A 19247-nucleotide genomic window follows, 5' to 3' on the forward strand; every position below is an offset into this window, starting at 1 on the left:
CAGAAATGGAAAAATAAATTAACTCCAAGCGAAGATGAAATAATAAGAAAGGTTATGGATTGTGCTGAAATGGACAAACTAACTAAAGAAATTCAGGGAAAAGAAGAATCAGAATTCTACCAGATATGGGATAAATGGTATAGGTGGATGGAGGAAAGAAACAAGAATCAATGAAGGAATGTAACAAAACTCAAAAATAATAGTTATGAGTAAAATAAGAGAGTTAAGAATGGTGAAATCCAAATGAAATACAATAGAAGGGGAAATAATATAAGGTGAGCGGTTTCTAATTACTATTAGAAAGAACGGGAAGCTCCTGTTTGTATTGCATTGTGTAAATGTGTTGTACGTCTAAGTTGTGTGTGTGTGTATTTTACATGTTTGTTAATAAAATTGAAAATTTGGGGAAAAAAAGAGAGAAAAAGTTCAGGAAGAAGGGTCTGTCCCACCTGTAAAATATCCTGAAGTTTGGAGGAGGATGGAGGAAAAGAACCAAAACCACATTTTTGTTCACAGCCAGTGCAAACTCAAGGCAAGGTCGGTGTAACGTTCAGTATAGAGGAAATGACATTTTTAATAAGGTAGCCTGAGAATTTGACATGGATAGACTTATATTTTCTTTGGCCCGACTCCGACTTAGGTTTTTCCAAGACAGACAAGGTAAGGACGGTTCTTCAAACATCTTAATCTCTTAAAGTAATATTTATTAGATATAATATTTATTTACATGTACATTAGCTGAATCAACGGGGAAATGACAATTCAAGCTTTAAGGAGGAGGCTGTCTACAAATGAAGGTTTTGCAAGTGCAACTCTGCCGTGGCAGCTTAAATAAAGCAAAAAGAAAGAAAGAAAACACACCATTTTCTATTGTCACTACTTTTGATTTCTGAAAATGCAGAGTTTTTCCAGAGTGCTGAAAATATTTAAACGAAGTTGCTAATCACTTCTGGTTGAAGCCACGACCGGTTAAAATAGATTTTTAAGGTTTGTTTCTTTTTTCCTTTTTTAAAGTGCTGTGCTGTTAAAACAATCACTGTTTCCCTATTTAAAGATCTACAAGCACCCCTATTTACTTGCTCCCGCAACGTCACTTCTCCTCTGTTGGGTGTTCCCAGCCCGCTGCTTAGTTCCCTGAGGGACGGGCACATTTGCCCAGGGGAACGGTGTGCTCGCATGCAAAGAGCACATGCAAGATTGCAAACGCTTAGAGGGAAGGAGCATTTTAGAATATGCGGAAAACGCTCCTCGGCAGATTAAAAAGGTTCGTTTTGAAGTTATTAGGGGAATCACCGAGACTTTCAAAGGTGCATTTCGACTCAAGAGGCAGAGAGGATTCAAAGACACCTTCCCAGAAAGTCTAGGTCCGTGATGGCGAACCTATGACACACAAAGCCCTCTTTGTGGGCACTCGCATCGCCAGCTGCTCTTCTGGTTTCCAGTGGACATGTCTCTGCGAGGGCCGGCGTGCCAGAAAACGGCTTGAAAAGGGCCCCAAAAATGCCCAAAACTGATTTTTTGGGGCCAGTTTCTGGGCTGGTTTTCAGGCCGTTTCTGGGTCTTATTTGGGCTGTTTTTTGGGGCCAGTTTCCAGGAAAACGACCCGAAAAATATCCAAAAAACAGGCATGCGCACTGGCCAGCTAGTCTTCAAGTTTCTGGCGCTCCAGCACACATACATTCATGCGTGTTCCGATTTGGGCACTCGGTGCCGAAAAGGTTCGCCCTCCCTAGTCTAGGCCCCCGGAAGAAGGTCTGCCCTGAACCTCACTGGCAAAAACCCACAGAGCCTCTGCTCCCCCCATACCACTTCCGTGTATCACGCTAAAAATAATACAAATAATAATCATCATCATCAGCTGAGTCCCAAGGGCACGAGAATAATTAATGTTTTTTTTTTCTAAACAGCAAAGTGCTTCGGTGATTTATTTTTCCCTTCCTCCCCCTCCTTAATTCCATAATGCGAATGAACTCAATAATAACAGAACAATGAAAACACCAATTTCCTGAATGGAATAACAGAAAGAAGAAGAAAAGTAAAACAATGGGGGATTTGGTTCCTTTAATCCTTCGGCACTTTAAAGCTGTCCTTCTCTTTGCGTATGGCTCCCATGGTCCGGACAGGATCCGTTTCCCGGGCGTGATGCTGCACTGTTGCTTCTCTGTCCGGACAGAAAAGAAGACTCATGAGGGGAACCTGGCACTTAAAAGAGGTTTTCAAGGACTATTCAAGGACTCTTCCAAAGCTTGGCTGCCTCCACGTGAGTTGGAGGGATTAATTCCCCCAGTGGGCAGGGGAGGCTACAGCAATGCCTAAGGGAGGGGATACTTCTTATTCCTTTCTGGGTTGTTATTATTCCAGGGGTCGGCAACCTTATACACTCCAAGAGCCATTTGGACCCGTTTCCCACCGAAAAGAAAACACCGGGAATCACAAAACCCTTCCCGTGCCTGACTATTTCCTGAGCGGCCACAAAACTTCTCTCTTCCCTCTCCTTTCTTCCTCCTTCCCCTCTTTCCTTCTTTTTCTTTCCTTGCTCTCTTCTCTTCTTTTTCTTTCCTCTTTCCCTTTCTCCTTTCCTGTCCCTTCCTGAATGCTCAAGTGCAAAAGGAGAAACATTTCTCCTTTTTTCTTTTAGTTTGTTTTGCTAGCCCTCTGATCCTTTGCTGTTTCCAGGCCTGGCCCCGCAGTCCAGATCTTGAGTTATGACACCCCTTCTCTAATAGAGCAATCCTGCTGCCGCAGGGAAATTACCTCACTCTCATGAACGGGTTGTATGTGAATTCTTCGCCAATGGTGGATGGGATGGTTGCCTCCCCTCCGTCGTATTTGGCCTACAGAAAAAGAAGGGAAGAGCTTGAGAGAAGTCCAACAGACAGAAGGATCCTTGAAGGACTCACCTATTGTGCAACTGCATCAGAGATAACCTGCTGCACCACTTTTGGGCATAAGCATTTTTTCCCTACCCAGCAGAAGGACCGGCTATTTCTGCCAGGGCCCCGAACAAATCATGGAAAACCATGGTAAGAAGGCCGGTCAGAGGGCTGCGATGGTCAACTGCTACATTCATCATCATCATCATCATCATCTTCTTCTTCTTCTTGGGTGGAGTCTAGGCAACTGAATAGAGCTAGCAGAGGATTTACTGGCCAGATGCCTCCCTGTTGCCAATGCGGAGTTATATTCAGCAGATATATTCTCATCATGCCCAGAGAGAGAGAAATATCTGCCTCTATCTAGGATCGAATGCACAGCCTCCTGATTGTGAAGCAACAGCACCATCCCTAGGTCACCGTGCCACTCAACTATGCCATACTATCATCATCTTCTTCTTCTTCTTCTTCTTCTTCTTCTTCTTCTTCTTCTTCTCCTTCTCCTTCTCCTTCTTTTTCTTCTTCGTTTAACGACCCCATAATCCCTTGCAGGGTGGAGTCTGGGAAACTAAATGGAGCTAGCAGAGGATTTACTGGCCAGATGCCCTCCCTGTTGCCAATGCGAAGTTATATTCAGCAGATATATTCTCATCATGCCCAGAGAGAGAGAAATATCTGCCTCTACCTAGGATCGAATGCACAGCCTTCTGACCGCAAGGCGAGAGTTCTACCTCTAGGCTACCGCGCCACTCTCATCTGCTATATTAATGCAGGGGTGTCCAAACTTGGGAACTTTAAGACTTGTGGACTTCAACTCCCAGAATTCTTGGGAGTTAAAGTTCCCAAGTTTGGACACCCTTGCATTAATGCATTGGGGAAATTCAAATGGGGCTTTCCTACAGCCAAAGAGAATGAACAAGCTGAAAATTCTTAGGAACCACTCCTATTTTTTCCCCCATGGAAGTAAAGGGCAAACTCTCTTACCTTTGCCCATGATAGCTTTCGTTGGATGGCAGCATTATTTGGTTCCACATGCCGGGCAAACTTTAAGTTGTTGATGGTATATTCGTGGCCACAATAGACTTTCTAGCCAAGAAAGAAGAGAACATTAGAAGGCACCAAATGGCAGGTCAACCTCACTGGATGCTTCCCAAAACAATTATTTAACAATTGCAAATTAGCAATAGCACTTAGACTTATATACCGCTTCACAGTTCTTTTTTTTTTAAATTAAAGTTTTAATAAGTTTTACAATTGTTTTCTCCCTTCCCTCCCTCTCCCCCCAAGCCTACCCCTCCTCCATCCCTCCCTCCCCCCGACCTCCCAGAGAAAAGTTCAAGGTATAATCATTTAACAATCATATGCTAACGTAAGCTAAGTAATTTTGACATTCAACCATTCTTGTTCTTTAACTCCCCCTTTCTCAAACTAACTTTGAATAAATTGTAATATTCTTTATGCCTTCGTTCATAAGCCAATTGAAGTGTTTTAGTCTGATATTTGTTTTGAATATAATCAATCCATCTTCTCCAGTCCAGCTTGTATTTCTCATCTGAGTGGTCCTTCAAATACGCTGAAATTTTGGCCATCTCGGCTAGGTTTACTACTTTTAACGTCCATTCTTGGATAGTAGGCAACTCTTCCTTCTTCCAGTACTGCGCCACCAACAGTCTCGCTGCCATCGTTAAGTTCAAAATCAAGTTGGTCTCTATAACAGTAGAATCTGGAACTATGCCTAACAAAAACAACTGGGGCGAGAATTTTATCCTCTTTTCTGCTTCACAGTTCTTTACAGCCCACTCTAAGCGGTTTGCAGAGTCAGCCTCTTGCCCCACAACAATCTGGGTCCTCATTTTACCCACCTCGGAATGACGGAAGGCTGAGTGGGTCAGGATCAAACTCCTGGCAGTCGGTAGAATTTGCCTGTAATACTGCATTCTAACCACTGTGCCACCACAGTTCTTAGCAATAATAGCAGCACTTAGACATATGCTACGGCTTCATAGTCCTTTACAGCCCATTCTAAGTGTCAGCATCTTGTCCCCAACCATCTTTTACCCGCCTCGGAAGGATGGGAAGCTGAGTCAACCTTGAGCCTGGTGAGATTCGAACTGCCAAATTGCAGGCAGTCAGCAGAAGTAGCCCTGCAGTACTGCGGCTCAATTAATGACAGATCCGTTTATATTTGACAATGTGATTTGCCTCAATTGCTTAAAAGAGGGCAGGTGATCTTAGGGGCCCCAGAGGGAGGGAGACATTGGCCTTTGCGATTGGGACTTGTTAGAAAACGCTGGATTGCTAGCCCAGGTTTAGAATGGTGTATAAATCCAGCTCCCTTTGAGCTTTGGTGTTTGTACATAAATACCGTTTCAGGAGGGAGGCGCCCCAAGACCTCAATCAAAGCTCGGTACATTTCTTCCGGCGTTCCTTCAAAGAACTTTCCACAGCCAGCCACAAACAAGGTGTCACCTAGGGAGGAAGGTGAGGTTGAAAAAATAGAAACGGACTGCGATGCTACGCAAGAACGAGTCCCAATTTCTTCCAGACAAGACAAGTCATTAGATTGCCTTCAGCTTGATTTTCTGTTTGAAGGAAACTTATTTTAAGGATCGATTCCTTTTGTGGTTGTATGGCTGATGATTTTTTCAACATGGGCTTGTTCGATTCCCTTAGATTCCCTTCGAGAAGGAAGCTATTATGGAAATATTGCTAATAGCAATAGCACTTAAGACTTATAGACTGCTTCACAGTGCTTAAAGAGCCCTCCTTAAGAGAGTCAGCCTATTTGCCCCCAACAATCTGGCTCCTCATTTTTCCCACCTCGGAAGGATGGAAGACTGAGTCAACCTTGAGCCTGGTGGGATTTGAACTGTCAAACTGCAGGCAGCTGGCAAGCAGCAGAAGGAGCCTGCATGTCTGCATTCCAACCACTGTGTCACCATAGCCCTTCCTTCCTTCCTTCCTTCCTTCCTTCCTTCCTTCCTTCCTTCCTTCCTTCCTTCCTTCCCTTCCTTCCTTCCCTTCCTTCCTTCCTTCCTTTCACCCACCCTTCCCACTTAGCTCTTAGACTTATATACCACTTCACTGTGCTTTTACCAACTGCAGTCAGCCAGCAGTCAGCAGAAGTATCCTGCAATACTGCACTCTAACCACTGCGCCACCGTGGCACATAATAACATAACATATTACGTACAACATATTATATATAATATTATATATAACATACAATATTATAATAACAACAACAATAATAATCTGTTTAGAAAGCTCTGGTTATGGAGACTACCTGTGAACACCGCAGGTGGTTCTGAGCTGTTTGGCTTTGTCACAAAATAGCAGATGTGTCCGGAGGTGTGGCAGGGAGTTGAAAGGCATTTCACGTTGAGGGAGCCCAGCTGAGGAAGGGAGGAAATCTCCTGGTTACTGACAGCGATGCCTCGACACCATTTCTGACTCTGATATAGCTCGGCTGACAGAGCAGAAGTAGAAAGAAGCAGAGCACCAAACAGGAGGTGCTGCAAATTTGGTTGCGCCAAACATTTCTTGAGCTGGACGCGCATTTGCCGGCCTTTGTTGAGGGATTTTCTGTTGCAGAAAACGTTTCTCTAGGCCAGGGGTGTCAAACTCAAGGGCCGCAGAGTCTTCGATCTGGCCCGCAGTCGCCCTGGAAACAGTGAAGGTCTGGCAAGGGTGCCTCTGCCAGCAAAGACGGCACTTGGGAGGGCTGCGCACGGCTCTTGTGAGCTCCGTTTTAGGCTGCGACGGCCTCCTGCAGCCCTCTGCCAGCAAAAATGGAGCTCGGGGGAGGGGGGGCGCTCGGTTTTCGCTGGCAGAGGACTGCAGGAGGCCGTCGCAGCCGAAAACGGAGCTTGTAAGGGCCACACGCTCCCCCCTGCCGAGGTCAGTTTTCACTGGCAGAGAGTTGCAGGATGCCGTCACAGCCGAAAACAGAGCTCAGGAGCCCGTTTTCTCTGGGAGAGTGCTTGGGCCAGAGGCACCCACGACATGAGTGACATCAAGCTGGCCATGCCCCCTGCCCCCCTCCCCAGGTCAAACACAACTCTGATGCGGGCCTCCACAAAATCAAGTTTGACACCCCTGCTTTAGGCAGAGAGGTAAAGAAGTGCTTGTTTAACTGAAGAATAAATGCTGCCAGAGGCCTTGGTAGCTCCGGGCAAAGAACGAGGCCAACTTTTTTACCAATTTGCGATCACAACTGTGCCCAAAATTTATGTTGTGAGACATTGGTTACGTGAGTTTTGCCTCATTTTACGACCTTTCTGGCCACAGTTGAGGGAATCACTCCAGTTGTCAAGTTAGTGACTGCAGTTAAGTGAACCTGGCATCCCTCTTGATTTTGCTTGTCAGAAGGTCACCAAAGGGGACCGTCATAAATATGAGTCAGTTGCCAAACTGACCTGAATTTTGATCACATGACCAGGGGGATGCTGCAACGGTCATAAGTGTGAAAAGCGGTCCTAAGTCGCTTTTTTCCAGTGCCGTTGTAACTTTGAATGGCCACTAAATGAACTGCTGTAAGTGGAGGAGTACCTACATGCCCCTAGATTTGAAAAGCTTACAAGTTCAAAGCGCAATTTTGCTGTCGCAGCCATTCCTGCTCTTCAGCTTGCCACAATAATGGAGGGGGGGGGGGGAGTGGAAGGCCAGTTCCAGGCCGCAGCAACAAATCGTCCCATGGGAACCAAGGTCACCTAACCAGATGTTCAACCAAGGCAGTTGGACAGTTGCCATAACACTGACAGTGGCCACCTAACTGGACGATGCGACCTGCACTAATCGGAGGGGAGGGAGAGATTCTGTGTTAGGGGTCCAAGGAACACCCCCAACAGAAGTAAAACTCCAAGGCATATATTTTTTTAATTATGTGAAAACCGCAGGAATTTCCGTATTTTTGGGAATATAAGATGCACCGGAGTATAAGATGCACCAAGATTTTGAAGAGGCAAATTAAAAAAAAACGTTTGTGTACTCTGCAACTTCCTCAAAATGCCACATTTTTCGCAAAAATGGGCCCGTTTTTGGTCAAAAAAAGGGGCATGCTCAGCCTTTAGAAGGCTTGTAGAGTGCTCCTGGGGGCTGGGGGGCAAAAACGAGGAAAAAACGGCCCGTGTTTCCTTCATTTCTGCCCTCCCCAGCCCCCAGGAGCACTCTGGAAGCCTCCTGAAGGCTATGCATGGCCATTTTTGCAAAGGGGGTGCGGTTTCGGGAGACCAAAAATGCTGTATTCAGTGTATAAGATGCACCCTGATTTTCACCCTTTTTTGGGGGAAAAGGTGCGTCTTATACTCTGAAAAATACGGTAGTTAGAGTTGGTTTTGCTTTCAATCTGTGCCGATACGATGTACTCAATGAAGTTTTGCACTCACAGATTGGATCGTCTCAACGGTGCTTGCTGGCTTGCTTGGGTTCGTCAGTCGGAACCTTGGCAACCACATTCCTCCCCAGGACCTGGATAGAGGCAACCAAGGGCACCCATGGCCAGTTTTCACGCCTACCAGGCTTCTGGGATCACCTAGCTTGGTTATCTTAAAATTCTTCTCGTGAAAAACAGACACAGCTTTCGCTTGCTGCAAAACAAAACCCCGTCGTCTTGTTTTGCTTGCATGAACTGCTCTGGCCCACCGAGTCAACATACAATTTGGGGCTCGATTGTGGTCGACAACCTGTAAAGCGGAGGTCTCAAACTCAAGGCCCGCGGGCCAGATCCGGTCCGCAATGTGGTTGGATCTGACCCGCAGGGCCATCCTGGAAAATGTAAGGCGCTGGCCCATGTCACTGCCTCCCAGTGTAACGGCATCACTTCGGCCCAGTCTACCCAATGCAAAGAGGAAACATCGGGCCAGTACGGCCTGGTCTACCCAGTCCAAGAGGAAACATGCCAGAAGTTTGGCGACTGGTGTCAAGCTGGCCACACCCACTGAGTCAGCCACACCCCACGCCCCCCTGAGGTCAACCACACCCCTGATACGCCGCTATAAAGGGTCAGCATAACCAACAGGCCCAGGAGAGGCACACGCCTTCAAGTCTGAATACGATGCATGTTTCGGAAAGGGCCTGGCCAATCTATCCTTTCCCCCCTCCCCATTGTTGGTGCTTTTTTTACCTGAAAGGTTGTAAGGTGAGAGACTTTCTGGGTGAGGGCTCCAACCCTGCTATCTCCCCCGTACACTCGTAACCCCGGCTCCATCTTTACAAGTTTCTCGTTGCCACCAGCGTGGTCCCTAGAAGGTAAACATGTCAGACTTTGGAGGCGGTGCAAACCCAGGAAGAAGCATCCGCCGAAAACGCACATCCAGCTAAAGGGCCGTTCGTTCCGAGCTCTCGGCAAAAAAAGAGTCGTATTATGATGAATAAGCCACCACTGGAAACCGCTTCTGAACTTCATGCTTGATGTGGAAAAGAATGAAACGTTGACTTTGTGTTCTACAGATTAGATTGACAGGATCAAGGTTTGACCGATCCCCTGGCCTGCTCTTGAGTTGCCAGACAGATCTTTATAGAAAGGGCCGGTTCATACTATTATGGAAAAGCAAAAAGCTGTGATTTGTTGTTAATACCTTATTCTACTCTAATATAGTCGGAAGTCAATGCTTCTTCCCCTCCCCCCCCCGCACATCTTACCTCACTTTGTCCCCCTTTTCCTTCCCCCTCATTGCCCTCTTATTTACTTTTGTATTTCGTATTTTATAAAACTTTATAACCTAATAAAAATGTGAACCATCGAGCCACCACTGGCGGGTTTTATGCAATATATGAAGCTCAATGGAAACAGAATCCAGGGGTCAGGATAGCGGTCCCCAATCCCTGGGCCACGTCCCACTACTGCGCCATGAGCCGTTTGGAACTGGGCCACAAAAGTGGTAAGTGCTACAATATAAATAATATAAATATAAATATAAACAATATAAATATTATCTTGTCACGGGACAAGAGTTACATTAATATGGAAGAAATGGTGGAATGGAATCTTTGAAGAAAAGATGCAGGAGGAGGGACGGAATGAAATGTAAATGGCAAAAATTAAAAGGATTTTTAAAATTTATTTTGAAGAATTAAATTGAATTGTTAAATTATCCGGCAGTGTATTGACCCAGTCCGTTCCACGAAGGCAAACTCAGTGAATAGTTAATTTCAAAAGAAGTCCGTACTTCTTTGCTCCCTAGAAAAGCCTCCCACTTTGGAAAATTAACTACTTCTAGAGTTCCTTGTTTGAGACGTCGTGATGACAGCAATAACTGAAATGGAATGACAGCTGCAGCTGCAAATCTAACCTGAATCAGCAGCCCAGGAGAACAAATTGGGCATTGTTTTTTTATCAGGGCAACCTGGTCTACCCAAATATGGGACGGAGCATACTGCTTTTGCTTTTGCCCTGATAAAAAAACACTTAATCTCTCTCCTGGTATAGCCGACAAAGCCAGGAGAGCTTGTGGCTTAGAGGTTAATACATCTACCTAATATGCAAGCAGCCCAGGTTCGAATCCCAGAAGGGTATAGCTAGCTGACGAGAGCTAAATAGCTTCAAATAGATCTATACTAGTCTCCCTTTATTTCTTTGTCGATAAAAATAAATTTAACACAAAAATAGTTTGTTGCAAAAGCGATTGCCTTTGAAGGCTCCGGGATTGGGGCTGAAAGACAAAAGCGGAAGCAGTATGCTCCATCCCATATTTGAGTAGACCAGGTTGCCCTGATTTAAAAAAAAAAACTTAATCTCTCCTCTGGTATAGCTGACAAAATGAGGAGAGCCTGTGGCTTAGAGGTTAATACATCCACGTAATATGTAAATAGCCCGGGTTCGAATCCCAAGGGTATGGCTAGCTGACAAGAGCTAAACAGCTTCAAATAGATCTATACTAGTCTCCTTTTATTTCTTTATCGGTAAATATAAATTTAATACAAAACTGGACATTGCATGGGAAAAACCCTGGTTCACCAAAAAATAGGGCTGCCCCCTCGGTGCCCCTTGCTACTCAGGTGCAAAACCTTTTAAGCCACGAAATTTTTTTTAAAAAAAGGATTACCAGTGATGATGTGTAGTAAGCACAGTGGTCAGTTTTACTCCATGCTTCTTGGCTGCATCCAGAACCTAGTAAAAACAGCGAAACACGGAAATATTGTTATTATTACTACTACTGTTTACAAAACGTTGCAAATGTCCATTCTTCTTGAGGGCAAACCAAGGCACGGACTAACCAATCAATCAGTGAAGATAGAAAATACCTCAAGAGGTGCCAAAAAAAATCCTACAATCAAACAAAAAACTGAAATTTTTACTGAAATGTCTCTAGAAACCAAGATTTGGCACTCGTTAAAAGTAACCGTCTGGAAAGACAACCATTATTTTCAAATAAGTAGCATACTACTAAAAGAGTTACTATTATTACTGAATATACTACTGGAGAAAGGGGGTGATATTTAGAGACTTGACAGTCTTGTAATATGTGATTCGGAATACCTGCAGGATCTTATTTATAAATTGCTGTTGAAGAAGGAAGCCAAAGATTTCAGGATAAAGTGGACGCCCATCTTAAATGATTCCTTTTGACTCAGGTTCTCAAAACAGCTGAGCCAAATTTGCAGCACTTCCTCCCACCAATCTCAAAGGAACGAGGGAAGAAACGCCAACCCACCAATCCGAATAATGCATCCAGCCCTGAATCCTAGCACTGTTTTCCCAAAAATAAGACCCAGGCTTTTTTTTTTGTCTTCTCAACTTTATTTTTTTTTTTTAAAAAAAACAGTTTTTATTAAACATTTTTACCTTTAAAAACAGAAAGAAAAACACAACAAAAAAAGAAAATAAAAAACAAGACGGACATAACAATATAAATACAGTCTTCTGTATCATCATTCGTGTTTAGCCTTTTTAGTTCTCCATTGCCTTATAATGTAATAACAGTAGTACTAACACTTGTAATAATATTAATTCTTCATATCGCCATTATATTTACATTGTAGTCAATACTTTTGAGTTTGATACTAATTAGTAACTTTGGTTAAATTTATTCAATACTAGTTTAGGAAAAACAAAACACAAAGAAAGACTTCTATTTCCTATTTTGGCTTCTGTTTTCTAGCCATTTATGAATTCCATTCCATATTTTATAGAAATTTGATTCCTCTCTTTCTTTTAATTCCATGGTCATTTGGTCCATCTCTGCACATTCAAGTACTTTTCTAATTACTGTTTCATCTGCGGGTGTACTGATTTGTTTCCAGTTTTGCGCGAAAGCCATCTTAGCTACAGTGAGTACGTGTAGTGTTACGTATTGAAATTGTTTGTCCGTTTTATAAGACCCGGTCTTATTTTCTTTTCGGCCCCAAAATAAGCACCAGGTCATATTTTCGGGGGATGTCTTGCCTCCTTACCTTAGGAACATCGCAGCCACGCCTCCCATGCCCTGACACCTGTCACTCCACTGCCTGAGTTCTGCGGCCAATGGTGGCCAGACACCATACGCCTCATTGCGCTGGTGTAGCCACTTGTGGCAGACTCTGTATGTGGCCACTGTGCTGTTATGTGTGCAAGTGACGGCACCAGCGCGCCGAAACTCACAGCATCCTACTGCGAGGGACAGCAATGATGTAATGAACAATGCGCCATGTGGCGTCCGGCCACGAACATCTGCAAGCGGCTACGGAAGAAGTTGGGTCAACGGCATGACAGGTCTCAGGGCGTGGGAGACCTGACTATGGTGGTCCTAAGGTAAGCAGGTATGGGGGGCGTGGGGCAGCTTCAACCCCCCCCCCAGCTTGATTTTTACACCTCCTCACCCCACCTAGTACAACCAGCGAATGGGTGGAGCTTAATTAGGGCTTATTTTTGGGTAGGGCTTATATTAGGGCAAGCATGAAGGTCCGGCTAGGGCTTGTTTTCGGGGTAGGCCGTGTTTTTGGGGAAACACACAGTCCAAACTCTTGCTCTCCAGAAGATAGGATGCTTGTCTCTGTTAATGGATGCCCAGGAGTCCCAGAGGAAAGTGAGGTGGTCCAGAAGAAAATACCTTTTGGGGTTGCACGGGATCAACGATGGCTGCTTCCTTGGTCTCCTCATCCACAAGGAGGTACATGTAGTTGTCAGTGAGGGCTGGAAGGATTTCCACCTTCATGTTGGCCTGCGAGACGATCTGAGGAGGTCGCCGCTCAAATTCTGGATGGACGAAGTTGACTTGAAACGTGGAGAAACCTTTGGAAGACGAGAAACCAAGCATAAGTATAATCTTTTATTTTTCATTGTATTTAAACACAACGAAATTGGTTAACTTTTCCAAGTTAACTTTTCCCACAATAGAAGAAAGCCGTTACCATTTAGTAGAAGGGACCTTGGAGGTCTTCCAATCCAAAGCCCTGCTCAGACAGGAAGCCCTACACCCACGATGGCAAACCTATGGCAAGCGTGCCCCATATGGCATGTGGAGCCATATTAGGTGGCATGCCAGCCGCCAGCTCCGGTGCGCCAGCTGATTTTTCACATTTCCGGAGGACCAGGGGAGGCCGTTTTCACCCTTCTCAGGCTTCAGGAAAGCCTTCGGGAACGAACTTCCGGTTGGCCTGTCAGGGTCGTTTTTCATCCTCCCTGAAGCCGGGGGAGGGCAAAAACGGCTTCTCCCGCTCCCCCTGAAGGCCTCCAGAAGCCGGAAACGAATCATTTCCAAACTTCCGGTTGGGCTGCTGGGGCCATTTTTCGCCCTCCTCAGGCTTCAGGAAAGCCTCCGCAGCCTGGCGAGGGGTTGCGTGCACACACAATTTTGGCACACCATCGGAAAAAGGTTTGCCATCACTGCCCTATGCCATTTCAGACAAATGGTTAAACCATCCTCTTCTAAAAAACTTCCAGTGTTGGAGCATTCACAAAAGGAGGCAAATTGTTCCACTGATTAATTGTTCTCACTGTCAGGAAATTTCTTCTTATTTCTAGGTTGCTTCTCTCCTTGATTAGTTTCCACCCATTGCTTCTTGTCCTGCCCTCAGGTGCTTTGGAGAATAGCTTGACTCCCTCTTCTTTGGGGCAGCCCCTGAGATATTGGAACACTACTGTGTGTTATATGGTCCATATAACCATACAACTCTAACCCTAACCCTTTCTCTCCCCCCCCCCCCCCTATTTAACTGTTCTTCTTTTGGGGCATTTTCACCTTTAAAGAACAGGCGCTTAAAGAGATGAGAGGCAGGTAACGTTGAGAGCACAGATCCACAAAGCAAAGCGAATCAAAGACATATCAGATCCACCCATCGGTGGGTTTTTACATTTTGTTACCACCGGCTTGCCGCGGGCACATGCACTCCTTCTATATATGCACCCGTCCTTCCACACATATGCTTTGCTCGTGCACCTTCCATGCGTGCGCCCAGCCTCAAAAACGTGCCTAAATAGGACGAAATAGGGCTTTGGCTACTGGTCCAAACTGGCTGAATATCACCTCTGTATCCATCCCCCTTTTGCTCCAAAGGGAAGATGGAAAAACAGTAAGAACCAAGAGTTGCCTGGATTGGCTAACAGCTGATGTCTTTTAGGACAGGGGGCTCCCTCCTTGGCAACTTGAAGCCTGGAGGACTTCAGCTCCCAGAATTTGCTGGCTTTAAGCTTTGTCCTAAAGCTTTGCAGGCTTAAAGCTTTGCTGGCTGGGGAATTCTGGGAGTTGAAGTCCCCCAGGCTTAACGTTGCCAAGGTTGGAGCAGCCCCTGTTTTAGGAAGCAAAGTTCTTCCTTCATAGAAGTTTGGCCACCATCGACTATTAGATGTGTAATGCAGAACCCCACGGAGACCCTCCCCAGGGCTGCCCGTGACTGCTACAAGCCTTTGTTGGGCGTCCAGAAACCCCCCCATAACCACAACACCGACCTGCAAACTTTTAATGGGATAGGAAAAAGAAATAGATAAATACGCACCCAGGGAGAACTCCTGCTAGCTAGATGATTCATCGCTCGCTATCGTATCATGCCAGACCAGCAGCTGCTCTGTGGACTAGAGATAGAGACAGCCGGTTGTGCCTGGAGATGCACAAGGAAGGCAGGATCTCCAGGACAGGATTTCTGCAGGGGATCACTTCAGGGGTGGGTTGCTACCGGCATTAGTGCCTGTTCGGTACGTAAATGCGCATTTATTTACCGCAAATGCGCAGACGTTAGAAAAGAGGGGGAAATTACACTTCGGCAATGGGAGATTGGTCTGCGCATGTGCAGAACTAAAAAACAAGATGGCGACGCCAACAATAGTGTCACTGCGTTAATTGGCTGGTCAACTTGTGCTTATATTCTGAGTTATACAGTAGGATTGTTTCTTATCTGACAATGATTAATGCGCATGTCTCATAATACGTCACACATTCCTTTACTTTTCCTTCTGATCTTCCTTTCGCCTGCCGAAGGAGGTGGGCAACATAGCTCTTGCCAAAATGTAAGATTTAGATAGTAAGATTTGTATTATTATTTTATTTTATATTAAAGTTGTTTATTAGAATATGTTCTCGGGTTTTATTTTCTGCTTATCTGGAAATATGCTGCTTGGAAAGCCGACGATTCACACCTCATTAATTCGGGGGGGGGGGGACTCTCCCTCCTTCACAAATAGAAGGGGTTCAGGTGCGTGGGCGGCTGAGTTACTACCTACTTGGTCGATCAGGGCCGAACCGATAGGAACCCACCTCTGCCCCACTTGGAAGATCAGACCAGGAAGCTGACTTCAGAGATTGGCTAAAAGTACAGAACCCTTCAAGTCTGACTGTGGGAAGCTTTCAAGATATTCTGAGCGAACTAATTGCCTCCTGCAAACTCCACTCCCCTTTCGCTCCTCTTTTATTTCCTCGGGGGGGGGGGGCATTCATCGTCCACCTGTGGCCTTACTCCCAAGTCAACCCCTGTTCTTTAGCTGCTCCCTTTGTCTGGCAACTCTGCAAATGCTCACACTGGGAACAGGCTCCAGCTGTTCTTCTGCTCCACTGATCTCCGACTCTGAAGGCAGCTGATAACTGGCATACAGCTCTGGCCCTCTCTCTGCCTCCGACACAGACCCCTCATCAGAGCCTTCCCCAGACTCCGGGACTGGCCCAGGTTCCTCCCCAACCTCCTCACTGTCCGAATCTGCTACCAGCTCCACTGGTGGGTCACAACACAAGAAGAGATTGGAGTGCCATTTGTCAGAAATGGTGTAGGGTCTCCTGCTTGGGCTAGATGACCCAGAAGGTCACTTCCAATTCTTCCAACTCCCTTCCAACTCTGTTCATCTGTAAACCTCCCCTCCCTCTTTTTATACTCCAGGTGAATTAGGGAAGCATCTGCTTTCAAATATTGTCTCAAAATGCTAAGAGTTAAAAAATGTCTCACTCCTTCTGCCTGACTCTACATAGCCCCAACCTTCATGTCCCCTCATGAATCAGGGAGTAAATTCCTTTTCCTTGAGGCCAAAGACTCCGCTGTCCAGCAATAAAAGCCATTAATCGTTCTTGGAGGTTGATGGTACGACAAATTGATGTAAATATTTAATAATACAAAATAATGTTGGTTATTTGTATAAAAATGAAAAAAATAAAAACTTTAAAACAATATCTTAATATGCTGCTTTATTGACATTATTTCCTAATAAAGTATTTTCTAAGCTGGTCATTTGGAGGAAATGCTTGCCTGCCACAGCCTATTAAAAGATAAGAGAGAACTTACGAATTGCCTTAAAAGCATCACCCACTTCTGCTTCAAACTTTGGCCCCTCTTTGCTGTTCCTCGGCTTGCAAGTCTCCGATAAACTTTTCCTCCAGCCGGTTCTGGGTTCAGCAGGCTGCTTGACAATCCGGCTGGATAGCCTAGCTTAACCCAGCTGGCCTCCGCCCCGTCTCCTTCGCTCCCAGGGAACGGAGAGGGGTGGGGTGAGACAGGATTCCCAACTTTTTTGGGATGGCACCTCCTTAGGTGTTGTTTGGAAGTACCAGCCCAACACTTAACAGGGCTTGGAAAACAACCCCGGCTGAGAAAAAACAAGAATCGAAAAGGAGACAAAAGTCAGGAAAGGACTGTAGGAAGTAACCACAGCAGATGCTCACACTTAAGAGGTAAAGAGATAGCTAGGTCTATTCATAGGCAAATGCCCTCACCCAAGATCCAACAAAGGTAGGATTAGCCTTCTACCCATCTCATCACATGGCACTCCTGAGAGTCCCTTGGACTGCAAGGCGATCCAACCGGTCAGTCCTAGAGGAGATCAACCCTGACTGCGCTTTAGAAGGCCAGATCCTGAAGAGGAAACTCAAATCCTTTGGCCACCTAATGAGAAGGACTCAATGGAGGAGAGCTTAATGGTGGGAACGATGGAAGGCAAAAGAAGAAGAAGGGGACGGCAGAGAAGGAGGTGGCTGGATGGAGTCACTGAAGCAGTCGGCGTGACCTTAAATGGACTCCAGATGGGAGAGGACAGGAAGGCCTGGAGGAACGTTGCCCATGGGGTTGCAATGGGTTGGACATTGCTGTAGGAAGTTAGCACCCACCCTCCTCAATAGCCCACAGCAGAGGTCCGCTCTTAAGAGGTAAAGAGATAGCTAGGTCTATTCATAGGCAAATGCCCTCACCCAAGATACAACAAAGGTAGGATTAGCCCTCTACCCATCTCACCACCAGGCAAGATTACATCACCCAACAAGGCTCAACCAAGCCTGGGACTCAGGACAGCCTACAGAGTTGCCCCTGCATGGCCCCATGGGAGTCTGACAACCAATCAGAATACAAGCTCAAATTGAAAAGCTCAGAGAGGGCATATAACTCTCAGCATCTCTTCCCTTTTTTCTTCCTTCACCCAAGATCTTCAAGGCATGGGATCCTGTCCACCATTAAAACCATCATTCCAATCAGCCTCCATGATTCCAGTGTCTTTTCTCCCCACTTGGAACTGAGCCCAAATGGACATTTCTTCCAAACAGATTCTGCCTGAAAAAATTCTGTAACAACCACAATAATAATAAAAAAAGAAGCCAGCCGGGGGGGAGGGGGGGAGCAGGCAAAGTTGGGGACCAGTTTTTAAATGTGTTTTCATGTCACTGAGAATCCTTTTGGAAGAAGACACTGAAGAAGCAGCACAAACCAGATGATTAATTTGGATTAATCCTTTGTCCTTTGTCAGGCACAGAAAGGGATAAACAAAAGGAGAAGATTCGCTTGGTTTCCTAATGCTCCGTGCACCAAAATTCAAGAACAGCAGTGTCTAGGCCAAGTGTTTTCCAATCTTGGCCCCTTTAAGATGTGCGGACTTCAACTCCCAGAATTCCCCAGCGAGAACTCTGGAAGTTGAAGTCCACACATCTTAAAGGGGCCAAGCAGGGGTGAAATCCAGCAGGTTAACAGGTTCTGGAGAACCGGTAGCAGAAATTTTGAGTAGTTCGGAAAACCGGTAGCAGAAATTTTGAGTAGTTCGGATAATTGGTAGCAGAAATTTTGAGTAGTTCAGAAAACTGGTAGCAGAAATTTTGAGTAGTTTGGAAAACTGGTAGCGGAAATTTTGAGTAGTTCAGAAAACTGGTAGCAGAAATTTTGAGTAATTCGGAAAACCGGTAGCAGAATAATAATAATAATAAATTTGAATTTATTAGCCGCTCCCTTTCCAGACAGGACTCGGGGCGGCGTACAATAAAACATATAAAACATAAAACATATGTACAAACACATAAACATACACATATACAAAGACATACATGCGCGGAGGAGGTAACAAATTACATCACATTTAGACAGTTAAAAATCACCATTAAAATACCCCATTAGTAATAACACAATTTAAAAATTTAAAAAATTTAAATGGACTGTCAGGAGGAATAAGAAAAAATTTACGGTTGAGCCAGGCCAGATAATTGAAAGAGGTGGGTCTTCAGCTGTACACGGAAGGAGCGGAGATCGGAAATAATCCTGATGTCACGGGGGAGGTCATTCCACAGGGCTGGGCCCATCACAGAGAAGGCTCTGCTCCTGGGTGTCGCCCCCCGACACTGTTTAGCGGACGGCACCCGAAGAAGTCCCTCTCTGTGTGAGCGGATTGGTCGTAGGGATGTATGGGGCAGGATGCGATCCTGCATGTAACTAGGTCCTGTGCCATGAAGCGCTTTAAAGATCATAATCAAAACCTTGAAACGCACTCGGTAGACTACAGGAAGCCAGTGCAGCTCGCGCAGGAGAGGTGTTACAGGGGAGTATCTAGTCCTCCCCATAATCACCCGTGCGGCCGCGTTCTGGACCAACTGCAGTCTCCGAGTGCATCTCAGGGGAAGCCCCATGTAGAGAGCATTGCAGTAGTCCAGGCGAGACGTCACTAGCGCATGGGTGACTGTGCGTAGGGCATCCCGGTCCAATAAGGGGCGCAATTGGCGCATCAGGCGA

General features: G+C 45.6%; 1 protein-coding gene across 2 annotated transcripts in view; it reads right to left on the minus strand.

The window, feature by feature from the left end:
- The window catches only part of LOC309398802 (hydroxyacylglutathione hydrolase, mitochondrial-like), a 45965-nt gene that overhangs the window by 20006 nt on the left and 6712 nt on the right, over positions 1–19247 (minus strand). The window contains exons 2-9 of one of the 2 annotated variants that reach the window (XM_081966019.1): positions 12902–13083; positions 10919–10983; positions 8998–9115; positions 6160–6268; positions 5239–5342; positions 3858–3959; positions 2755–2834; positions 684–2161 (exon numbers count right to left, since the gene is read on the minus strand). In XM_081966019.1, the coding sequence (XP_081822145.1) occupies positions 2062–2161; positions 2755–2834; positions 3858–3959; positions 5239–5342; positions 6160–6268; positions 8998–9115; positions 10919–10983; positions 12902–13083 (860 nt within the window). In that variant the 3' untranslated portion in view covers positions 684–2061. Of the gene's footprint in view, positions 1–683; positions 2162–2754; positions 2835–3857; positions 3960–5238; positions 5343–6159; positions 6269–8997; positions 9116–10918; positions 10984–12901; positions 13084–19247 lie in introns of those variants that run through there. The other variant, XM_081966020.1, reaches the window with a different exon arrangement.

Source organism: Natrix helvetica (genome assembly GCF_964273705.1).
Source record: "Natrix helvetica genome assembly, chromosome: 13".
Classification (NCBI taxonomy): domain Eukaryota; kingdom Metazoa; phylum Chordata; class Lepidosauria; order Squamata; family Natricidae; genus Natrix; species Natrix helvetica.